The sequence below is a fragment of the Mytilus californianus genome, unplaced genomic scaffold (genome assembly GCF_021869535.1).
Source record: "Mytilus californianus isolate M0D057914Y unplaced genomic scaffold, xbMytCali1.0.p SCAF_4, whole genome shotgun sequence".
Taxonomy (NCBI): domain Eukaryota; kingdom Metazoa; phylum Mollusca; class Bivalvia; order Mytilida; family Mytilidae; genus Mytilus; species Mytilus californianus.
Genome location: NW_026262690.1, coordinates 53,922,462 through 53,949,417, shown reverse-complemented (window position 1 = coordinate 53,949,417; position 26,956 = coordinate 53,922,462). Strand labels below are relative to the sequence as shown.

General features: G+C 31.1%; 1 protein-coding gene across 1 annotated transcript; it reads left to right on the top strand.

Annotated features, from left to right (window-relative positions):
- Positions 1-1,884: 1,884 nt before the first annotated feature.
- On the top strand, positions 1,885-26,705 carry LOC127736975 (adhesion G-protein coupled receptor D1-like). Its single transcript, XM_052247533.1, has 14 exons — positions 1,885-1,972; positions 9,611-9,804; positions 10,492-10,535; positions 11,523-11,640; positions 13,191-13,294; positions 14,251-14,353; positions 15,371-15,597; positions 16,176-16,242; positions 19,876-19,961; positions 20,285-20,405; positions 22,829-22,870; positions 24,077-24,175; positions 25,521-25,569; positions 26,229-26,705. The coding sequence occupies exons 1-14, from the start codon at positions 1,885-1,887 to the stop codon at positions 26,252-26,254; spliced, it is 1,368 nt and encodes a 455-aa protein (XP_052103493.1). The 3' UTR covers positions 26,255-26,705.
- Positions 26,706-26,956: the final 251 nt, after the last annotated feature.

Below are 26,956 nucleotides of genomic sequence, written 5' to 3'. Positions count from 1 at the left end.
AACAGGAGTAACCCAGTACAGAGATAAAATTAGCAAATAAATATCTCCAACGGCAAATCCAATTGACTTTGATGATCATAGTCCAAACAAACCTTTACACAAATCGCAACTTATCATTTAATTTATGACATTTAAAGACGAGGAACTGCCTATTTCAAATGTCATCATGCAATTAACATATTTGTATTTGTCAGCATAACGGACACTATCGGTTAAAGCATTTGTTGTTTTCCCACATAAACAAGGTAAATGATTTTTCTTGGAAATCTTCATAATGTATAGTATTCTTAGACAGGAAAGATGTATAGTGAGATTGGATAGACACAAACACATACAATGCTACAACAAAAAGGTAAATTACATTGTCATATGTTTTCCTTCTTTGTTTTACCTCTAAATATAGTGGAAACATATAACCTCGCTATTTCTCTAACTTTTAAAAACAAATCCTGCAAATTATTGTTATGATTTTCTTCAAGTTTAAAAACAAACACACAAAAGCTTCTTTTTATTAGTAAAACTTGTGTGTACTTTACAAATATCTTCTTCAAGATTGCACAAAATTATAGTAAAAACTGAATTAATTAAAATGAATATGTATAAATTTAATACAAGTTCTAACATTCGTCTTAATATATTTTGTAAGGTTCGTTCGTTTGGAAATTCACACAAATATGCGTCTGTACATTGTACACCACAAAACAATGAATATAAAATATTACAAATATATATGGTATGCAGCAATTCTATAATTTTGTTTCATATGTCAAATATAATTTAGTCACACAAAATGAAGAGCTCTGTCTATCCGTCAAATAAAACAGGGAAAACGTTAAGCTCAAATCTATGGTGATGAATGTTGGATATAGTGTGCAGTGTATTCTTTACGGACTGAGCTTCTAAATATGTTAACTGGAATAACAAATTTTCAATTGAGATACGACAGACAACCAATTTGTTTTCTACATTGATGATACAATAAGAGTTTGCTTGTCAAATAACTGATGGTTTAATTGCCACATTGAAATGATATTGAGGAGAAAAATCACATGGAAGTTTATATTTTCTAAATTTTTCTCACTTTGACATACAGCTCATTTACTTTCAGAGGAAATTATCGTAGGGATAGTTCTGTTTTATTGTAAGGTGATTTATCCTTTACATCTAACAACTGAGATAATATCAACTTCTGAAGATACAGCGACAAACAAGTCAACATTATCCATATCACGTGAAAACAAAGTCTCAGGTACCGTTATTAAATTTGATTTGTATCTCTATTTATGTACAAGTAGACTTTACCTAACTGTTATCAAAATTCACTGTACAATACGACTGCACTAGCATTTGTTTTTTTTTTTGGTTGTAAAGGACACATACACATATGTCTTTTAGGTTATTTTGTGTTTTTTGTTGGTGTTTAACATATATCCCATAACTAGTTTTATTCAAATATACTAAAATGAATCTGATAAATTACCATGATTTATTGATGAAAATAATCTGTGTTCAGCATCTTTTTATGAATATTTTTTATACTAAACAATTTTGGGGAGGTGGGGGATACTACTGAATACGTAATGTGTGCTTCTGATATATACAATGTATTTATGAATACAAATGTGAGGTCAAAGTGGAACAGAATTTCGACGACGAAAAACAAGACATATCTAGGTCAATATACGATTGTAGACAAATATCTAGATAATATGTCAAGCTCTAAATCGCTCCGAGTGTAGAAAAGCTTGGAAAATACAAAGAAAATCAAAGATTTGCGAAGTTACTTTTTATTTACTATTTCGTCTAGATGTACAAGGGCTGACAACTACTGGCTTTATTACAACAGTTGACGTGATGGAGTCTTCAAACCCATCCACATTCGAGATGACAACAAAACATAATGAATCCATGCCAGACAGAGTAGCGGCTGTTGGTGATGTAAAACGCATAGGGCCAACAGCATTACCACCAGGTAAAAATAAAGTGTAGCAACCGTAAATCATGTGATCAGGACACGTCTTACAGAAACGACAGAGAAAAAAGTCCAAAATCGTAAAAATAACCCAGAAATACTTTTACAAAAAATATATATATAATTTGAACGGAATCATTGTAACACATAATCGATGGTCAAGACGCCTCGATATTTTGGTGAACGTTAAAGATTCGATGAACAGTATACATTATTGAAAATTAAGTCATTATACAAGGTCCCTTGATGTTAAAAATGTACATAATGAAACATCCTTTTTCAGGCGAAAACATATTCTAGAATTCAACTAGTTTTACTCAAGTCAGATTGAATGTTATTTGCTTTCTTTTTTCTATTTAGTTTTGCATGTTTTAGGTTCTACTCTGGCTGCTTCCGCCTCTAGCAATAAATCAACAGAAAAATGCGCATATGTAGATCCAAGTTTTTGCATGCTTCTCCAGTATGTTATGAACCGAACAATATCACCTAGTACACCGCAAACAACCAGTCCATCAACTAATACCACGACTGTATTTATTGCAGCGGAAACTGAAAATGGTGGCAAAACTGCGCAATCGTATAACAACAAAACAGCTGCTGTCACATTTCCGAGAACAACAAAACTCATTAAAACAACACCGGTTAACTTTGTTTCGTTGGCAACAGTTTCGAACAGTACTTTGAAATCTACGACCAATGACTTCTTGGGCCTCCTAATGCATGTTATAGATAAAAGCAACTTAAACATCTCGCTAACAGATATATCGCCAACGTTTAAAACAGTAAGTATAAAATATGTACTAATCAAAGTTATAAGCATTTAATCTACATCCAAATTGTCATGGAAGTAAATAAAGATTACAATTTCAACTTTATATATTGGAAAAAAGTACAACACGAAAGTTATAACACGTTTTCGTTTAGAGTACTATGACTTATCAAAAAATCATAATGTTATTGTTTGTGATCGACTAAATTTCTTTTCCCTTGATCTAGAACTGTTGATGATCAACAAATCATAATGTTGTTGTTTGTGATCGACTAAATTTCTGTTCCCTTGATCTAGAACTGTCGTTGAACAACAAATCATAATGTCATTGTTGGTGATCGACCAAATATCTTTTCCCTTGATCTAGAACTGTCGATGATCAACAAATTAAAAATTAATAACATTTCAGATTATTGATAACAGACTACAATGTGGTTACAAAGCTCGTTGTCGACATCAACATTATTTTGAATCAGTAGTCCACAACTCCGACAATAAAGTACTTTACTCTTTGATTTTGATACAGATACCCAGCAGAAGTCCATTACTAGGACTTCCAATACTAGTGACAGTTTGACGTGCCTTAATAAAATGATGAATTAATATGTAGCGGCATGTCGACGTACTCTAAATATGCTTATTGTAATATATTGTAATGTATTGTAATATAGGTCTTTCTTCGAAACAAAATTTTAAACGATCTCGTAAAAATATAACGAAGAATTAGAGCAATGTGTGTGTAAATGAAGCCGTGAGATATTGGACAATGTATTTCACGTCAAACAAACTTCTTTGTGCATGTACTTCATATTCGACTTAGTATTTTTAAAAGAGAGTGAAATGCCCATCGATAAATAAAGGGGGACAGTAATACAATGATAAAATTATTCCATTACATAATGCGATCTCGAATGCAATTATCTTTCTCTATACATGTATATGATATTCAGGATATATGTAAACGAGGCAGTAGACCATCAATACAAATAAAAAAAAGACTTGTTAATTAATAAACACAATTTTCATTTCAATTGTAATAAGATTTTCCTTAAAATTCACAATAAAAAAAAAAATTTGACTGTTTCAATCTTAAATTTTGTATTACTTTCAATGTGAAAATAAAAAAATAAAACAACGATTAGAAAAATGACCGCAAGTACAAAAACGCTTGCGGTGAAGAAGAAAAACACAGTCAAAGTGTTTTAAGTTATCAAAAGGGAATTCCACTTGTTGAAAGTCACAAATGATGGCCAAAATATATCATGAAACAATTACAATATTCCATTTTACTTCTCTGGTTAGTGTACCATGAAATAATATATTTTAATTCTAACAAAGTAGTAATTCGGGATAAGAAATATCTACATTGATAAGTTTTACAATGCATTTAAAATATCCATTGCAGGAGTATTATATGATTAGAAATCATCGCTCGTTGTTGGAAGTTCAGTTTCGTCACTTTTCGTTCTTGTCATGAGAAGATATTTAAGGGGTTTCTATTGTTTACCTCATAACATCAAATGTTGGACACATTTCAACGCAACCCGAGAACGAGTGGCTCATTTTCTTCTAGCAATATTTAGCATGTTAGATGTTGTACTTTCAATGGTATTTATAAAACAAGTGCAAAATTTTAAAAGTTAAGTATAAATATGTTAAATCATTCATCTTCAAAACAAAATTTCAGAAGATAATTGGAAATATCAGAGAATAATGATATAATAAAAAAAAAAGAAGAAAAACCAACACATCTTGATTAAAAGTCAAACTGACCTCTAAAATTCTTTGATACAGCACTGAAACATCTCAAAATGTCCGAATAGAGTACGTGTTTAAACGCGTACTGGACATAATTTTTATATTTTTATTCGGGCTTACTACATTTTATCAAACGTTAGTGAACCATTGTAATCCGTGGCTTCATTACATGCTTAATGCAAAATAAATTGCATTAATTTTTTAATTCTCTTGTACAAAGTTTGTCGTGCGGTGATGCTTGAACAGTGTAAATTACATTGTCATAGTTTTATGACATTTTCTTAGAACACCAAAAGACTATTTACTATACTATTGTGACTGTTTCGTTCTGATTCAAAACTAAATAGATTTAGAAAAAGTGCTTTTGCAACCGCTGAGAAAAAGTTGAGTGTATATAAATTTAGTAAACATTGCGACAGATACGAAGACAAAACTGCTTTTGTATATAATTTCACAATAATTTTATTGGTCAATTGCAATATTTGTATTTGCAACTGAAAAATACGACCTCTCCCACAAATATATTGATATTTTTGCATAAAGCGTCTGCGGCTCTTTCCACAAAAAAATACTCGTAAGTCATACCCATTTCAGTATAACTTATGATCAATTTTAATCGTAAGATTTTTTGTGAAAAGAGTCGCTGTCTTGTTATATACATATTGTTATTCTAAATTTAAGGTTGTTGAAGAAGTAAATTCCCATAATAGTACAAACGTGGAAATAGCCACTGTCAATTCAATTCTTACTCAGTTAGATATGCTGACGAATGGGACGACTGAGTTTGGAATCCAAGAATTGAGTAATATTCTACTCAGTGTGTCAGAATGGAAAACTTCTAACATAGCAACAATTGAGGTATTTTATTCATTTCAGCATATACAATCTTTTACATTGATTTATGCTGAGTTTATTCATTGACAAAAATTAATATAAGGCAAATAAAATACTTGTTTTTAAATATCCTAAGTAAATTATTGGACTAATTATTTAAATAGCCTTAACTACCATAACTGAAATTATTGCAATGCACCGAATCTAGAAATCATAAATATCGATCTCCTTTCTATATATATTATACATTTCTATTGTGATTATGCATATATATCAGAAATTTTCCTCGGCACTTATTTCATTGCCGCATACTAAGTATGTGAGTTAAAATATGTATATGTTTGAGTTATGTGAATAAACTGTAATATTGAAAGCAACACAGATTTTCATTAGTAAATACTTATTTCAGTTACTTTGAGGTTTTATCGAAGAGTAAATCTCAAAACTGTGTAACAATCAATATGTTTGAATGAAATAAACAGAGACAATTACAACTTTTACTTAGAACTATGTTACCCTTCTTGCTCTAACCTGTGTAAAGCTTTAAACATATACATCAAAACACTTGCCCCTAACACCAACTGTATATTTCTCAATATTTTTTTCAATTACATCTTAAATAATCTGCTGCCAAATATTTTTATACCGTCTTACCTGTTTTCCTCACATATATTTCATATGAAAAATCAAGAGACACGTTTCTCACATTTTTTAAATGTTTCTAATACGAATATAAGCAAAAGGACTTATGCTTATTTTCCCATAAATCTGATGTAATGACAGTTTGCGATTAACAAAGACAATTTTTGTCTCTCATATCAACTTAGATGTCTTAATGCAACATTATTCAAAATAAATCATTATTAAAAATAAATCATAATTACAAAAATCTCAAAAACTATTCACATGTATTCCTTCATTTTTCAGAAAAGTGCAAGTGTTATTTCAAAACTCATAGAAACAGTGAGCAACAATGCCAGTATAGCAACAACAGGGGAAGTAGAGGTAAAGTCAATCACTTTTTGATACATCAATAAATTCTGTATATCATGTATATGTAGCAATATACCATTGGAAATGGTCAAAACCAAATAAGTATTGCTTCTAAATGAGATGGTTTTGCTGGATAAATTAATATGTTCCAGTAACTTTTATTTATTAATGGTTCTAAAGGGATATCTACTTGAAATTGAAATAAAACCCACATTTCTGAAAACTAAAAACAAATACTAGTATTCTAAAAAGTAAAATAACAAAAATACCGAACTCCGAGGAAAATTCAAAACGAAATGCCCCTTATCAAAATGAAAATCAAAAGCTCAAGCACATCAAACGAATGGAAAACAACTGTCGTATTCATGACTTGGTACAGGGTTACCAATTCAACATTGTAATTAGATCTTTGAATATTGTTTTTATTAGTAGAAATATTAATGTTGTTGTCAGTAAATTAAAACCCATAATAAATATTATTGTTATACACATATGCACTTTCAAGATCCTACAATCTGCCGATACCTATATTTTGGCATTACACAAGGTCACGTTTTACTCTGACTGTTATGACGTCTTTCCACTAAATCCATTGGATGTTGGATGTGTACTGATTGATATTTAGTCTTAGATACATGATTTTTTTATATTAGTTGTTATTTGAAGTAGCTGTCAGTAACTGCGAGTACTCTCAGATCTGTACTTGGTGTCTTTTTTAGTTGTTACATGTAGGGATGTATACTTCCAGTCTTTGTTTTTGTTATATGTTTTTTTCTGCATTGTATCGATTTGACGAGTTAAACTCTTTTCAACTGATTTTTATAGTTTGCTTTTATGTTGTGCTGTAACACCACTGTCCCAGGTTAAGGGGAGGGTGGAGTGCTCACAAACATGTTTAACGCCACCTCATTCTTTTATGTGCCTGTCTCAAATCAGGAGCTTGTAGTTCAGTGGTTGTCGTTGTTCCATGTCTGTCTTATTTGTTTTTTGTAAATAGTGTTGTGATAAATTACTAATAGACCGTTAGTTTTCTCAATTGAATTGATTCATAATTTTCATGTCGGGGCCTTTTATAACCGACTATACGGTACAGGTTTTTCTAGTTGATGAAGGCCGTATGAAGTCAGATAGTTTTTTTTTCCTTTTCTTCCGTTGGTCTCTGATGGATATTGTTTCATTAGCAATCATATTATTTCTCTCAATTTTCATAATGATAGAAAATACATACGAGTATTGTTAGAGAAGGAAGAAAAATGTTTTGTAAAACGGCACACAACTTTGAAATGGATCAATGAAAATTTACGGACAATTGATATCTTTACGTTATTTGATAAAATGCCAAAGTCACGGCAGTTAAAATGAGAAGTATAGGACTGGTATACAAATAGAAAAAGTCATGGAAGTAAATACAATCAGACTTACATGAACTCCAAACATAATTAGGCCAGTAGTGAAGACATACATGTACATATAGTGAGCATTTCCCGGCAAGATCTCTTCACAGAGAGCAGGGCTGTTCCTCTACGTACTTATAAATCATGTTGTAAATTCACACTTATTTTATATCTATTTTCCCAAAAGTGTTCCAAACTCGAAAGAGTATTTCTTACATAATGATATTAACATGGAGGCAGATATCTTTGGTACTTATAACAGAATATATATAAAAAAGAATTCTTTTGTGGAATTTATATATACCTTAGACCCTTAACAGGCTAAAATTTTATTTGGAAATTTACTGTGGTCTCCATTTCAATTCTGATGTATAACAAGCCTGCGAATTTGTACTTAAAATATAGTTTCTTTAAGTCTATAAGGTTAAATTCATTTATCTGGTTTTATTTCAGAATGCAATGCAAAACATTTTATTAACGATGCAAAACATTGTAACATCATCCATGACCACAACTGTCTCTATTACATCATCAGCAGTCGGTAGGTTTATTGATAATGATGAGTAATAAAAAAAAAAAACATTTTGAAATTTGAAGCTCTCTAAATAAATGTTCGTCTGCAAAAAAGTAAAAAGACAGCCCACACTATTGAAAAAAAAGAAAACGGTCTACCAAAGGCTAACAAAATCTTCGAGTAAAGAAGGAAACGCACTCGGGGATATACATACACGAGTGGACGAGGAAATGCAGTCAGGATTGTGGCTACTTTTGACAAAGATTTCCCGTAACGGTCAACCATTTCAAGATCTCATACGTTAAACTTTCTAATTGATGGTATCAACTTGTAGAAAGCAATAGATTGCAGTCTTGTACAACTATCGTATGAACCAACTATCTATCATTTGTATATACTAATGAATAGAAATAACTAACAACATATATACATATTAAAATGAAGAAACAAACGGGAATATTATACAAAAAAGCAAATAGATACAAGAGGACATTTAGTCCGTTAGCCTTCAAGGAAAAATACGTGTATTTGTTAAATTGAAAATGGCGGTATACTTGTTATAGTTTTGTTTGAAATACTGATATAAACATGATTCAACATAATCAGAACTTTGTGGTGTACTTCTCTTTTTGCATATGAATAAAAAACTATTTACGTTTTTTTGATAGATATATCAACTAAAACTGTTGAAGAAAACATTACGTCAAGCGTTGAAGTTTTTACATCAGGTGGAAATATTGTTCTTTCTCATCAGTTGTTCATCAACAGAATAGGTATATATTGCCAAATTAATTAAACTTACTACCACCATTTATGAACCGCTAGGTTATAATTTTGAATATCGTATTAATCATATTCAAACCCTTAGTTTAAACATCAGGCGAGCTCCGGCCCATGCTTTGAAAACTAGCCATGCCAGAAATTATGTCCAGGTTGATAGTAGCGTAATAAACCTTATATATATGTACAAGGCAGTTAGGATCAACGATTTAATCTTTTTACAAGGTTCACAAGGAATCTACACCAATCTGAACACAAACCATTCTCTATTCGATGTTTATTGTTTTATTTTCTAGAATAGATTTTGTAGATAGCATCTTCTGCGTCTCTTTCAAAGTGCAATGTATTACAGCAATAATCACGCTTTCTTATTGATTGTTTTACATTTGAAATTTCAATATAGTACAATTCTTGTTTTTTTTTTACATTATATTTATCCGATTGAAAAATGAATAGAATGATAAAATCATTGAACTCTGATACTTAACATCGTGTAGCGTGTAGCATTTAAATAAAGGACGAGAAGTTAATATTTATCAATTTATATTTTTCATTTATTGCACAATCAGTAAACAAATTTGTATCTTCTATTTTAGTTAGAATATCAACAGTTGTTTTTCAAGAAACAGTTGGTGAGAATTTGGGAGGATCTAACAATTTTGGAGGGGCAGAAGTCAGTAGTAATGTTGTTGCTGTGTCTCTTGAAGACTTAAATAAAACATCTCCAAGTGCAATAGCAGTCAATGAAACCGGGGCTATAATCATAACATTACCTACAGAAATCCGAAGGGTTAAGTAAAATAAAAGTGTGCTAATCTGTTAATTACACGTAACAGTCAGTTAAGGTTAATAGTTTAAAACAAGTTTAAAATAATAAATTTTTCTATTGCTCTCCGCAAGATAATTCACAAGGTAGAAATATCCCCATAATTTCCAACTTGAAAATCTTAGAAATTCGATTCATGAATTTATGGATAAAAAGGTTTGATGAAATATTTTGAAATACGGTTAACGCAGTATGAGCCTTTTTCGTCGTTGAAATATTGCAGTACTTCTGAAATTGTCCTCAAATTCTGTAGTACTGACACACGATCGCGATGCTAAATTTGTTAAACTTGTCTCAGCCAGAGATAGCAAAACCTAGTGGGATTCTTATACGTGTGTAGCTCACTAAATTACATGCTTAGTATCTAGAATGAACTATAAAATTATAATTATGATTATGAAACATAATAAACACCATGTTCTGGTTTAGGTTGTGCAAAATGCTGAACAAAATATATAGTTTGAATTTTGTTTTAAAAAAGACAATTTCTTGTTTTTGACTTAAATATCTTTGTAGTTTATGTATTTTGAGACGCTTTGCTATTTGATTTCAAAGCTATACGTTAGTTTGGTCCTTCATAGAATACACAGACTAATATTCATTCTTTTAAGTTTTTGTGCTTCGATGTATAATTAGAATGTTCTTTTTCAGAGAGAGAAAAGGCGTATATGTACCTACTGGGACTTTGATCAAAAGTAAATTTGTATTGTAAAGTAGATTTTTATGTTGTTTTATTTTGGTACCCCTAGTATTTCATCCCAATACACGTAAATTGTAAAATAAAACTGTAGCATATGAGGCCAAACAAAAATCCAACCTACCAGTCTGTAACACTGTATAACAACAACAAGTACTTCCATATTTTACATACGAATCTACTTTTTGATATTCCGAATTAGACTTATTGCCGGGTCTGTACTTGCATGAGCAACAAGACGGGTGTTGTTTATTCTGGTTACAGTCTTGTAATCCTTTTTCATGAAAAAATTGTTTCAATTTTAAATTTGACATTCGGTCACGTTTCAGGGTTGGAAAATATACATGACCGATGGCTTACGAATTTGATGATGTCTTAGGGGTAGATAAAAAAAAACTAAATTATGAAAAAAAATTAGTAATAAACTGCAACGCAATACAGAGTTCTATAAGTATCACAAGTACAAAATGTTAAATATTACACAGATTATAAGGCGACTACTAAAACAAAAGTACACAATTAATAAATAAATTGAAAAATATAAGATGAGGAGTAATGGGCGTCCTTACAAAGTCGGTTCACATGTTCAATGGAATTTTTTTATATAACTTGCTTTATGACTACAATATACAAGAAAACAAATCTTTGAATAACGGTACACATAGTGCTGCTTGTCCTAAATCCTTCGAACATTCGTTAAAAGTATTCTTGATATTATTAGTGTGAAAGTGACTGTGAGCACCAATTTAAAAAAAATCAATCATTCCATCAAATATTATACAAAAAGACTGTTTTCAAATGTTAGTGAAAGTGAAGGGCATGTATGTGTTGATACGAAAAAATAACTTTTTCCAAAACATATAATATCAGAAGTCATCATCTAGAGTATATTCACAAGGCCGATTGCATCAAGTTATATGTAGATTGTCTCAACATTAACGTTAAGGGCCTGTATTTTTTAGCTGAATTTTCAATAATTTTGTAGAGATTGGGCTTCGGATGTAGGAATAATATTAGATCAGAATGATACCTACACAACATGTATGTTTGACCATCTGACTAACTTTGCTGTTCTTGTTCTGTATTTTGATGATGAAAATGAGGTACTTTTACACATTTTAATGTATAATGTTATTCAATGATATCAAAATCTCTCAGCAATAATTAAATGAAAGATCATGGTCAAAATTTTAACTTGTTTCTGTAAATCAATCAACAACTGGAGTAATGAAACAGCTCTTAAATGGTGTAAACTTCCCGTAAAAGATGTATGGTATATATGTACTGTGATATGATGTAAAATTGTATGGTGCAATGGGAATAAAGTATAATGCATAAGGAAATTTGTATGTATTTGAAGGGGCAGTTCGTTTTATAAAAGATATGGAATAGGATCCCAGTTACCCAATCCACCATTTTCTACATTTGAAAATGCCTGTACCAAGTCAGGAATATGACAGTTGTTGTCCATTCGTTTGATGTGTTTTGTCATTTGATTTTGCCATGTAATTAGGGACGTTCAGATTGAATTTTCCTCGGAGTTCGGTGTTTTTGTGATTTTACTTTTTACAGGATATCAGTCCAGTACCCACGAATGAAGTCCCTTAATAAATCTACCATCTTTTAAATGGGATATTGTACCGAGATGAAAACTATGTAAAGATGCTTAAATTTGTAGCATATCAAAAGGGTATTCATTAAACTTTCAACTTCTGTTAAATTCTCTGTGATTCTGAAATGTTTAAGGTGGATGATTGTCAAAATTTTCTTCTCGATTTTAACCAGAAAATTAATAAAATGACCCTATTAACACTAAAAAAAAGTATTGCTCTCTTAAATGCCGGTCATGACCCTCCAAGAATTCTCCTAGAAACCATGAAATGGGCTACTAGTATGAGAAAGTAACTGAAATTTTGCAGTCTAATATAGGGAATAAAAAATCTGCGCCTCAATTTGGATAAAATTGCATTGAAGTAATGGGGGAAATATTTGGGTCCCCGTTCCATATATTGAAATTTGCATAGTGTAATGGTGTATGTTGTAAGAGGAAGTTTACACCATTAAAAGGACTTTAGTTGCTTCAAATGGGTAAATTAACAAAGCCACCACCTTACGTTGTTTCTGTCCGGTTGCGCTGTGGCGAAAGCTGTAATCTAATGGCGAAAATTAAGCTTCTATATCGATAAAATTAATTAATATTTGATATAACCTTGACCTAGAATCTAAGACCAAATTTCTAAACAATTTGAGAGCAAATTTCACATCATAAATTGTGTGCAACTGATGCGCTTCATTTCTGGATTTCAGAAATGAAGTAACGAAATCATTTGAAAGACCTACGTTTAGAGGTGATCAATTTTTGCAGTTGCAATATATTGTTTGTATATTTCCATGTAAGAAGCAGATACTAATTTATTATATATATGGCAGATTTTATCTCATTACTATGCATATTAAAATGCACTATTTTTTCAACTTATTTTAGTAGCCATTTTCTGAAATATTGACTTCTCAAAACGAGCAAAGATAGAGTTTAATTAATGGTATAAAACTATCTAAGATATTCTCATCTGTAGTCCCATACAACTAAATAAATTTGAACATAAAAAGTCATTTAAACCAAATGATAACTGTCAAATATTAATGTTTTCAGGTATCCATTAACCAAGAAAATATTCTAATGATTATGACAACAATTGGATGCAGCATCTCAATAACATGCTTGGGAATGACCGTTGTAGCATTTGTATACTTAAAGTAGGTGTTGATTTTTAAGTATTATAAATGTACTATTACTAGAATACAACGTTCGGTTCAAATACGCATTTTTGAGAAGGGAATAAATCACATGGATAACTATATTTCAAAGGAATAACCAAAATCATCTAAGTATACTTTACTTGATTATGATTCATTGGACAATTATGATTTGATAAATATTTGAATAAATCGCCTAAGATGGCAGTTTTGGCCCTTCATGTAAGCCATGGTGTTGATAGTAATTAGTATGCATGTAAAAGTACAATTGTATATGTTTCTGCAATAATAATCCAACAATGTTATGAAGAATTGCATGCAGCACATTGAATTTGATCGGATGAGATTAGTCTTAGTTGGACAGTAATAAAATCTACACTGAAAATGACAGGACAACCTTAAAATCCTATATTTTAAGATATCTCATCGATGTAAATGAAATATAAAAGGAACATTTAAAACAAGGTTGAAAAATGTTTGTTGGTGTTTTTTTATTGACTAATATTCACATTTACTTTTATTCATATTCTTAAAACTTAATGAAATTATATTTTTTATCGTTGATGTCATCTATCATCTTAATGTTTTTATTTCAATACAACGGGTATCATAAGTTGAGCTTCAACTGCCTATCATTACCCGGCTTTTAGTTGGGTTGTGTTGCCCAATCTGTTTTTTGTTTTCTCTTGTAAATGTTACGCTAACGATCTATGTACTTATTATTTGATGTCACTGGTATATTTCTTATTTTCTTGATTTAGGATTTCAAATGTCTTTGAATCAAAAATCGAACGAATATAATACCTCCTGGTATAGCATTATATAAATTTCACTACTGGCAGATTAATCTTACTAGATACAAATATTCCTTTTTGGAAGTTCCTACCGTCTTGATATTGCTATTCTTCTGTTGTATATTTATGACTAAACTTTTCGCCTTATGTTCTTTTTTTTAGACTAATGTGCAAAGAGACCATTCTTATTCATGGAAATTTATCTTTTGCGTTACTTATTGGACAGCTTGTCCTGGTAGCATCTAACGACGCTATTGAAAATACGGTATGCACTTCATTAAATCCTAATTTAGTTATCTGCAAACATATTATATGAAGATATTACAAAAGTTATCTGTCGAATACTTTTATCATCTTTCGACTGTTCAAGCTAATGTTAAATGAACGATTTTGATTTATATGTAGAATATTGATAAATATCAAAATTAGGAAAAGTGCTATGATTCATAACGTATAGTCAGCTAAAAAAATCAACAAAATAGCCCAATGTTTAATAATTTAAACGAGAAAAACCAACAACCTGATTTATGAGGAGAGATAAAATAACAATGAACGGTGAACAAATATGACAGAAAGCAACTAACGACAGCTACTGAATTACAGGATCCTGACTTTACACAGACACAGTTCAACAAAGGAACAAACTGTAAAATGTAGTTTGCATGGCTTGACTAATAAGCTTGGCACAAAAAGCAACTACCATACATACAAAACAACAACAAAAACAGAAAAAGTAATTGCAGAACCTGAAATCTAGTACAAATCCAATTGCAACTAATAAATAAATAATTTTTTCTCATACTAAAGTATCAACTCGTACACATCCAACGGAGTAAGTGTAAAGGCGTCATAAACAGTATGAGTAAAGCACGTCCTTGTGAAATGCCAAAATTATAAGTTTATAGTGTCGGTAGGATGTTACACCATACATTTTCTTAACCGTATAGCAAGACGTTGGTTATGGTAAGGTTTTTAATTTATCATAAACAATATCAATGTCAGTACCAATAAAAAATATATTCAAAAATTCCAACAGAACCTTTAAGAATATGTTATTCAAATGATCAATGAGTTTACTATGATCGAATCTAACGTAAAATTAGAATTTGAAGACAATCTTAGAGGGGAAATTATCTTGGCCAAACTTAAAAAATATATAGATAATTATTTGCTTAAGCCTGATCAACATGATTTGCACGTTTAAAGTGATAAAGAAAAATATCAGACCATCAGTAATGATGAAATGAATATTTTCTAATCTTTGTATTCATTTTTTAATCAGGTAGCCTGTAAGGTGGTTGCAATGGTTATGCATTACTTTTTCTTGTCTTCTTTCTCTTGGATGATGGTGGAGGGAATTGCATTATATCTTTCCTGTACACGTGGCCTATATAGTCATGGTAATATGAAAATGAAATATTGCGCTGGTGGCTGGGGAATTCCACTTGTGATCGTAATTGTGTCTATAGGTGCAGAATTCCCAAAGTATGGCACAGGCGAACGACATAGGTATTGAATTCATTATAAAAATAAGAAAAATTGTGATATGTTTGCTAATGAGACAACTCCCCACCAGAGACCACAGTTATAGGTTACCGTACGGCTTCAACAATGAGCAATACCCATACCGCATAGTCGGCTATAAAAGGTCCCGAAATGACAAATTCAAACGAGAAAACTAACGGCTTGATTTATATACAAAACAATGAACGAACAACAAATATGATATACAGCAACAAAAGAAAACCACTAAATTGCAGGCTCCTGACTTTAGACAGGCACATACAATATGTGGCGGGGTAAACTAGTTTGTTGGCGCCAAATTCTCCTCTAACCTGGGACAGTGATGTAACAGTATAATATAAGAACAACTTATAAAAATCAGTTGAAAAGAGTTTAACTCATAAGTAGATTTTTTATGTTAATTTTTATTTAACCTTTCAAATCATAATATAATTTCCGATCATCTACATGAGAAATATGCAAAGTATATGTTTATTTGACAAGTATGAGAAAAAAAACTAATATGATAATTTCTATCATAGTAAAAACAGTTCCAGTAAATGACTACTGTTGTTATCTTTTAGTTGCTGGTTATCTACAGAAGATGGACTGATATGGGCTTTCATGGGACCAATGCTGATAATTATCATGGTATTCTATCTAAAACTTTCACTATACTAAAACTCTTATATATTTACTTTTATGAATTGCATCATGATTCTTACATGGAATGTTTTTAGTTCTTCTCTTCTGTTCAATTAATCTACAATTGAGGAAAATCTTAAATTGTACATACCAATTTTCAATTTTCCATTAGTGCGAAGGCTTTTAGCTTAGAAAAATAGCTGGGCAATATATACCTGTCGAGATAACTCACGACCCAAACTTTACATATTAATGGGATAAAACCTGACGTGTGTAATCATACAGTAAGCTATCTATAGCGTTTGTCAGTTTCTTGGGATAGGTATATGTCTTACATAGACACATAATGTAGCTCGTTTACTAAAACCTTTCATTTTTTCTTTTTTAGATATTTGTCTTTTCATTTAATTGATGGACAAGATTTTGAGTCCACCTCTGTTTTTGAAATTGCCTTATTGTGCTCTGTTTCTGCCTGTCTGTCCCATATCAGGAACCTCTAAGGAGTAGGCGCGGTACGACCCCTTTTTGGCCCTAAATATAGCATTTTTACAAATTTATTGAAAATGTAAACTTTTAGCTCTTTATTAGAAAGTAGAATACTTTTGTTCCATAAATATGGGATGTTTTTGACAATACAATGCACATGCATCAGGTAATAGCATCATAAACTCATGCCAAAAAAGGAAAATCACAAAAATACTGTACTCCGAGGAAAATTCAAAAAGGTAAGTCCCTAATCAAATGGCAAAATCAAAAGCTCAAACATATCAAACGAATTGATAACAACTGTCATATTCCTGACTTGGTACAGGCATTTTCCTATGTAGAAAATGGTGGATTGAACCTGGTTTTATGGCTAGCTAAACCTCTCACTTGTATGACAGTCGCATCAAATTCCATTATATTTACAACGATGCGTGAACAAAACAAACAGACACAATAGGTAAAAATGTCAAAAAATAGGGGTACAGCAGTCAAACATTGTGTTATCATCTTAATCACTATAAAACAAACAAATGTAACAAAGAAGTACAAAAAGGCATACATCAAATTTAACATCCTCATTTTGCATTTTTATTATACGATTTTATTTATCTATGTAAAATCTACCCATAAAGGATGGAAGATTTTAAGTACTAGCGTAGAATCGCGCGTTTGACGTCACACAGGTAGATATAAAATAATTTTGTCGTTCAAAGTATGACAGGATACATAAGTACCGAGTCACGTCAAATGGATATCACAAAAAACAGACTTAACAGTAAAAGTAATATTAATAAAATAAAATAATTATGTCGTTCAAAGTATGACGGGATACATAAGTACAGAGTCACGTAAATGGACATCACAAAAAACAGACTTAACAGTAAAAGTAATATTAATTAAGACAAATAAAAGAATACTATAACACGTTATTAAGATGATAAACAACGTCAGTACGCAGAATCTATACTTCAAGACCATCGTGTATTATTTGTAAAGTTGATACGGAATATTTATCAATAAGGTCTTTGTACCTTCCGATGAACTTTTAAAAAAAAAAGGACGAGACGTTTTTTGACATACCCCTGGTTCATCAACTTTCTGCTCAGACACTGGTGACGTTTTACAAAATCTGAGTGAGAGCTGAAAGCTCTCGAATATCGAATAAGTTGGGAAATGTATATCCCATATGCAGGTGAAGTTGGTATATTGCTACTAAGGTGGGGGGGAATTGATAATTTTAAAATTAAAATCGTCTCGTTTGTCATAGATTCTGGTACTGAGATGACTGTGTATGTCAAATTCGAGGTATAAGTCTAAAAATAAGGTGGAAGAAGCCGTGTCTGCTGTTTCTTTATTTATAGTTCTTGGGGATATATTAATGGAACCAAACCAGAAAGGTTCGGATTGTTAATGGAAAGAACATCATCAATATATCTGAAAGTGAAATTAAATAACCTGGCTTCTTTGGTCTTCTTGTTTTTGACAAGTGTCTGAAGGAACTCCGATTCATATAAAAATAGGAAGAGGTGGGCAAGGAGAGGCGCACAATTCGTTCCCATAGGAATGCCGACAATTTGTTGAAAAAGTCTACCTCCAAATTCAACAAATATGTTGTCAATAAGAATCTCCAGCAAACTGATCACTTGTTCCTGTGTGTAGCATGTTTTACCCTTTGTTTACTATTAACAAAATATGCCTTATGGTATAAACAACTGAAATCTTCACAATTGTAGCATTTGTGCTAATTTTAAGACGTTTTTTTTTTAAATGGAGGTGGCCGCATTTGTGTTCATTCTTAATATATAAATATATGTTGTATTTGATGATAATACATAACATATATAAAGGTTGAGACCGAACAAGAGTGCGGCCACTTCCATTTTAGACAAAAACCATCTGAAAAGTAACGTTTTATGGCATACTTGATAGATTTTTCATATTTAAGCTTAAATATGAGCGTCTTTAATGACCAAATCAGTTCAAATCTTTTACATAAGCTAATTGAATCGACTAAAGTTGACATTTAAGTGTTTAAAAAATGTCAAAATCTTTCATCAGATGTTCTTCGAATTTGAGGCCCAAACCGGACGTTCTCCTTTAGTGGTTATCGTTGGTTGATATCTACACTCATTTGTTGTTTTGATTATCGATTTGTACATAAATCAGGCCGATGGTTTTCTTGTATGAACTGGTTTACATTTCGTCATGTCATGGTTTTTAGAACTCACTATACGATAGTGAACTAAAGGTTCTTATCATCTAAGCCATTTGGTCTCAGATGAATTGTTATTTTATTGACAATCATATCACATATTCTTCTTGTTATATGTATGATATTAACTGGGCATGTCATACCAGTGATACGCAAATGCAATAGACTAGAGTTATTAGTAAGTAACTTCAAATGAAATCTTTACTGTTCTCTTAAAATCTTTATATTTGATTCAATTAAGACCTATTATCGCCCTACTTTAAATTGTGTATGTGAAAAATTCAGATGTTACTCTAAAAGGTAACAAGAATTATCAAATATATTGGACAATACAACAGACCGCACTAACCAACAACACCTGACTCCTCTGTAGACTTACTATCTAGTCCTCTGATCTTTTACCTACTTGTCATTGGTATTCGTGAATTCTTCATGTTTAAGGTGTGACACCACTAATTCGGGCCAGGTCAGAAAGAACATTTTAAAAAATAGGACATATTTAAAACAAAATAGTTCCTATGCATGGGTGTAACTTTTAAGATATGTAGAATATTTTTGAAATTTGGGTATCAAACGAAAGGTGCACGACTGCTGATCGTTGTAGAACACTAATAGATTTGAATTATAAAAAAATTGCATGAAATTTAAAAAGGAGGGTACATTGCGCCTGTCTCCAGATCTAAAGTACCTGTTTTGGTACTTCTTAAGTTCCGGGAACCAGTACACTCTTATATGCAATTAAAGGTATGTTGATTTTTTCTGCACAGTACATACTTAGGTAGTGATTTGACATGGAATGGCTATCACTTCTTTTAAATTCAAGACAAAAGAGCTATGCATTTAGGAAATTAAAGATTTTAACATAGAAAGCAACGGGGACAAAAATTAGTGGTGAACTTCCTTAAAAAAAGCCTTCAATAATCGTTCATTTTCTTTTACAGTTCAACATTTTTGTGCTAGGATTGGTAGTGAAAGTTTTTCTATCACTGCAAACTATTTCAAACAAGTCGGAAACTGCTAAAATTAGGTATGTGCAGTTTTACTATTGAATTTACAAGTAAATACAACAAAATATTTTAATTAAGAAGTAACTATATAATTGATCTACTGTCATTGACGAAAACAAAACATATTCAATATCCTTTTTTTCTTGCAATTAGCGTAAATCATGCGCTTAATGTTCAACTGTAATCGACCTGTGCAAATTACGTTATATGCAATGTTCTCCAAATCATATAATTGTTTATAAAATAGTGGACCTAACAGTCTATAAGTTGCACCACTTTACTTGTATCTGTTTAATAATCGAAGTTCCATTATTCAAACGGTTTCACTATTTTATCATTTCAGAGCCAGTATAAGGGCAATGGTGTTTTTGCTTCCACTATTGGGTATAACCTGGCTGTTAGGTGTCCTTGTTCCACTTCATGCGACTTTTCACTACTTGTTTGTTGTTGGAAACTCCCTGCAGGTAGGTCAGTTGGTCCAAATTACGGTACAACATTCTTACAGTGTTCTTATACAAACGTTGCTCTACAACCAAAACACTAAATGCATGGCTTTTAAACGAATGTAATACAGAAACACTTAAATTCAGAATGTTTTGATTCGAACGCCACAAATGAGTCGTTTGGAGAAAAGTGTGTGAGGTGTACCAAATTATAAGCCTGGTTTCTTTAATAAGTGTTGGACACGGAAATCATTTGTTATTCATATCCAGAAAATCAACGCCACTTTGCTTATTTGAATATTATACTAAAGAAATCGGATACGGGTCACGGAAATTATATTGAAATGATAGGGAATTTTGAAAAAAAAATTCTGTTTTAACTTTAATTTAAGTGATAGACAGGTTGCCGGGACACATATATATATACACAACAATATACACCATTTAAACTAAACATAATGACTGTCGTTGCAAAAATCAAGGTTCCTGAGCTATTTTAAAAATCGAAGCGAGAGGCTTTTAACATTGCAGTATAAAATACAGGCTAAAATGGCTGAAACGTCAAATTTGCAAACTTCGTGTTGAAAATTGGCTAACAAGGTCATTACAAAAACAGGTTGCCGGGATGAAACTTGAAACTTGAATGTCCAAAGAATAAGCAAGTCAAAACCTTGTATGTGTAGTCGTTGAACTCTAGGTTCCCACGTAAAGTTAAAATGCCCCTATTTCATGAAGAATAAACTCACGAAAACACGAAAAATTCACTAAATTCGCGTTCATTGTTTTGATTTTGACCGCCTGACAACTTTACGGAAATATCAGAGTGATTATAAACAAGGACTCTGTGACGGGCAACTTATAATATCCGTGTTTTAAAGATTTTGATAATATCAAGCCAGTCCAGTTCAAACTATTATCACGTGGTACAATTCTCATTTACATATTATGAATATTAATTAGCAAAAGTACTACTAATTTCTGGCTATGTGTCGAGCCTGCGACATTATGTCGAGAAAGCGAGATATAGTGATCCTAGATTCCTTCGGTGTAAATCTTTTTTGGACATCAGTAACTCAGTCAAATCTTTATGAATTTTATGATATTTGGACAGAAGCTTTTTTTATGACGGAAACAGATTATCTTGAGCAAAGTTTTAAAAATATTTATTTTCATTTCTCCTATTATACGGATGAATAGACTCAATTTTTAAAAGTTATCCTTTAGATTTATATTGATAGGGTTTGGTTTTGCAGTTTTTATGGACCTCCCCTTTTGAATTTGCCTTGGAGCTCGGCATTTTTATTATACTTTTTAAGATACGATCTTAAGTTAAAGATTTCCAGTCATTGATAACTCTGTCAAACATTCATGGAGTTATATGAAACATGGACAGTACCTTTTTTTATAAACAAAAGACAGTGCCAGAGCAAAATTTTGGGTCCAAGAATTTCAATTTTCCATATTTTACTGATAAATGGACTTAGTTTTGTTACAGTCAACACATAGATACAATCTAAGATTAAAGTTTTTCAGCCATCAATAACTTTGTCAAACTTTCATGTAATTTTAATGAAATTGGACAGAAGCTTTTTTTATTAACAAAAGACAGTATTCAGAGTAAAATTTTGGAAATATTTATTTCTATGTTTCGGTTGTTTACTGATCAACGAACATAGTTTTATACAATTAAACAATGAAAAAAAACACTTAAAATTTCATGCGTTCGAAGCGCTTTTGTGAATTTACTTTCAGCAGGAACGCTCAAAGTCGAAAATTGGAAAAACAATGATATGTAAGAACCGAAACAGGTGAAGAGCTTTATGACCAAAAAAGACATAGCCAAATTCACCTAAGGTTAACTTTGCCTGAGGGAGTTGAAACCTTAGTTTCTTAATAATTTATAAATTCATAAACGGACAATTTAAAAAAGGTTGGTTATAAATCATGTCAGTACCGAAGTACTGACTATTCGTTAATGACTACTGAACTGGTGATACCTTTGTGAACTGATGGTTCACCAGGAGCATTTAGATACAGTCTAAAGATACCAAAGTGACATTCAAAATCAACGATTAAAGTTAACTTCTACAGACAGTCTTGAATTAAATGTTTTTGACATGATACATTTGTAAATCTCATGGATTGTTATGAAACTTGAACAGAAACTAATCTTCAAGATCAAGAAATAACATCTAAATAAAAAGTTTGAATTTTTGTTAATTGTTTATTTTATTAATAAATTGAATCACGTTTTATTGTCAACATTACACTTTTACACTGACAGCATTAGAATACTGATCATTCTAGCTTTTTGTAAAACAAACATCTGCTTGTGAAACCTTTTTTCCGCTATTAATGTTTTGAAAGAAAAAATAATAATATGCGAGTAATAATATAACGAGTCAAAACTATTCTTATTTATATTTCACGAATATGTATTTTAGGGAATGATGATCTTTTTCCTTCACTGTATCTGTAACGATGAAGTAAGTATCGATTAAATTCCAAGATACTTTGTAAATATTTTTTAATTTATGTCTCTGTACTTTTATGATAAAGGTTAATCAATAAACCAATATTCAGTTAAGAAATGTGATACATATATACATATATATATTTATATGCTTGTAGTTCAGTAGTTGTCGTTGGTTCATGTCTGTCATATTTGTTTTTCGTAAACTGTTTTGTTATAAATTAGGCCGTTAGTTTTCTCAATTGAATTGTTTCATATTTTTCATGTCGGGGCCTTTTATAGCCGACCATACTGTATGGGTTTTTCTCATTGTTGAAGGCCGTACGGTTGCCTATAATTGCTTACATCTACTTCATTTGAATTTTGATGGATAGTTGTCTCATTGGCAATCATACCACATCTCCTTATTTTTATATGAACATGTGTTGTCCTATGACTAAGATTGCAAATGCAATTGATAACTAAGGCGATTTCGACTGCTGTACCTGTTAGAACCTTATTTTATTTTTCCTTTTTCAATTTTAAGGAAGACAGACTAGTTTATTTATATGATATATTGTTCTTTATTATATACCTAAAATATATATATTTCGTCTCTACGGCAACTTTATTCTTAAAGTTAAAATCATATTGATAAAAAACACAACAAAGGTTTTTCAACATCCTATTGTACGCACTGTTTATACAACCGCCGTTACTTTGGTAATTGACTTGACATTAAATGAGAGGAGGACGATACCAAAGAGATATTAAAACTCACAAGTCAAAGACAAACTGACGACGCCATGGCAAAAAGCGAAATACGACAAAACAACAGTCTTCAAAACACAACGTAGGTTACTAAAATATGAGCAACACGAACTCCAAAAGAACCGGGGGAGCTCCGGATGGGCAAAGACGTAATGCTTCACATGTTGCACCCATAAAGCCAATCGGTTAAGAGATCAGTACATAATTTAACTTGTGATAATAGGTCTTAATCTTTGTTTGGTCATTTGCAATTGAAGTTTGTACTGTGGGAGTCCCAAACATATGTGCTAAACGTTACCAAACATATGGTTCATGTATTCAATGGATTCATAAATTTTATTATTTAACGTAACAGTGTAGCACAAACATGTATGAATGCACAGGAAACACCAGCAAATAGCAATACCATAAATAACACGATTAATTTAAATTCTTTCGTTTTTCTCTATTATTTGATAATATATTTTAGATCAGAAAGAAATTCCTAGAGAAAAAGAAAAATCTCAGTTCAACACACAGAACATTTGCTGACCCTGATATGACAGTAATAGTTAAAAGAAATAAAAGGGTTGGTAAAATACGCTAATTTATTTAAGGCACAGAGTTAATAAACAAACAGAATAATGCCGTCATATACTGATTAATTATTTCTTGGCAATCTAGTGATATATTTGCTTATTACAATATATGAGTTCAAAACGTTTAATTATTATGATTGTATTCAATATTTTGAGGCTTTTTAATACAAGTCAAGTTTCAGTAAGTGGGCTATGTAACATATTTTAATTTTCAGTTATAGTTCAACGAGCCGAATTTGTATGCGAAGTTTTACTAGAATCTCTGACATAGCCCATTTGCTGTACCTTGATCATAAAATAGATTTTCTTGAACCTTTCAAGTATGTAGTTTCAAAATCGTTGACGGTACCACTGTTTATGGACTGCGATCAAATACAATTAATAATTGTTTTACTCAAATGAAATCGATTATCAACAGAGGTATACATTTCAGTAACACAAAAAATGATAAGTACAGGTATAAATAATGTCGATATATTAGGAACATTCCTGTTTACCTCTATGACTGTTACATTTCATACCAGACTCATAGTAAATAACTGCCAAAGTATTAAGTATACTTTTTTAAATATGGTTTTTTTAATAGAAGCATCTAAAGTGCTTGTTATTTGGGAAAAGGGATGTATTTGTTTTCAACGCATCATTCAAATGAAATTTATTTTTAATTTAACTTCAATATTCGTAATAAACTTTACAAACATAAAATTTGTTTTTTAGTTACCAGGCTAAGTATTGGTTTGGTAATTTGGTTTTCCTTTATTGATTAGATAGATTAAAAGTATATATACAAATATAACGCCTATATTGTATATACAAACGGAAAAAAATATTTTCGTAGACTGACTAAAATCATTTTGAATTTACATTAATTTTTACGTAAAATGATTTTTGCGAGTTTAATCTTCATAAGATTGTTTATATCTCATCTCATGCAAATATAACATAATATTTACGGTTGAAGCTGTTCTCTAGGTTCGAGGCTCAATTATGATTATTTGCGTATGAAGGTTCCCCTACTTTTTGTCTCAAAAGTACATGTGTCGTATGCCCTTAAAGTGGTATCTTGCTTCTACGTTTGGTATAACGGTGTTTAATGATATGGAACACGGAGATTTGGTATGATCGACTGTGAGACTACCATCTACAAGACACATAGGATGCTTTATTAAGCATAGATTTTATCAGTTTGAATAAATATTAGTAAATATTGAACCTATCACAATTTCATCTCAAAATTTGAATTTTGATGAAATCTCAAACAGTAGCTAGTAGAATATTAATCCTAATCATAGAGATATTTTACTTGTATTGATTCCAAATTTTTGTTTGTTTCAGAAAAACATGTTTTCGGATGTTCAGTTGGAGATTCAGAATGCGCCAAGAGGTAAACCGTATATAATTATTATATAGAAATAATTTTTTCAACAAATACACAAAAGTTTAAACACATTATTTTGGTTGTTGGTCTACACAGTACTTGTATTTACATTTTGCATGTAGAGTATAAGTACATGCTCAGAAAAATAACTTCAAAATATTGTGTATGGTTTTAGAGATGAGGTTATCTGTTTAAAGAGTATTTCATTTTATGTTTTGTGTATAAATAATGAATTGTATCCCCAGTCAAAATATCAAATATTGTTGTCATTACAAATGTTTAGTAACTATAATAGCCGGGTTGGGCGTTCTGTTAAGACAACTAGACTGGTGCCTGGAAAACTGTTTCTTACATAATATATTGTATCACTCCACAAAATTAGTTGTTGGTTGGAAATCTTAACTTGACGTCTTTTTTACGCCAAGAATATTATTTTATTAAATTGTATAGATAATAAAATGTGTCTGTATCTATTTCAATGAAGGTAGCATTAAATGAAATAGCTGCTGCAAAACGAATCTAATTTCTGTGGATTATGAAACACAAAAATGCATGTTTTGAAAACAAAAATCTGATAATGTTGTTAAATATCATACAATGATAACAGTACAATACGTAAAAATTACTTATCAAACGTAACCTTATAGTGTATGTTATGTTTACAGATCACAAGTATGCTTGGGTTTCGTAAAAGCTGACTGTCCATCTACTATGCTGTGGTGGTGATTGTATAGAAATGCTGTGCAAAATATTTATCATCGGCATATTCTGCTTGTCTCCCTAATCAATTATTCAGTTATGTGTCAACGTATGTTAAACAGTTAACATATATTTTAACATTTTGCTATATTTTCTGTTGTTAATCCCACTGTAAAGCAATAAAAGTATGATAGCAAAAATTAACAATTGAATGATATGTACTGATGACAAAAGACCGATATGTGAACCAATGGACAGAGATCGAGACCAAGTATTTCGGAAATCTTGAAATGTATTTTTGTTTTGTTTTTTAATATTGTGATGTGTGACCTAAATTTGACTTTCAATGTGTGTGTCGCGGGACCTACGCTTGTAAAACAACATCAGTATAACTTCCTTTTAGAAAAAAAATGTTTATAAATTAAAGCATGTAAAGATTGGAATGTATATATGCGCTCGGAAGATATTTGCTTTTATCGTTTTAAATGTAAGTCAAATTAGAAGAATGTTTTACACTGAAAAAACGTACGGAAACAGAAAAGTACTAATATATACATTCAAAAATGAAACACGACTTTCGCATAGATTTATGTTGCCATATGTTTAATTGTTTCTTTCTAATATTTTCCTTGTAACGAGACACTGCTTTCTAAACGAGGATGATATACTAATACATAAATAATACTAACCGACT

Excerpts from the sequence above, each read along its gene's own strand:
- LOC127736975 (XM_052247533.1), top strand. The coding sequence starts at position 1,885 with ATGACAACAAAACATAATGAATCCATGCCAGACAGAGTAGCGGCTGTT. Across the intron at positions 13,295-14,250 it reads GTAGCATTTGTATACTTAAA|ACTAATGTGCAAAGAGACCA; the intron begins GTAGGTGTTGAT and ends TCTTTTTTTTAG. Across the intron at positions 24,176-25,520 it reads TAGTTAAAAGAAATAAAAGG|AAAAACATGTTTTCGGATGT; the intron begins GTTGGTAAAATA and ends TGTTTGTTTCAG.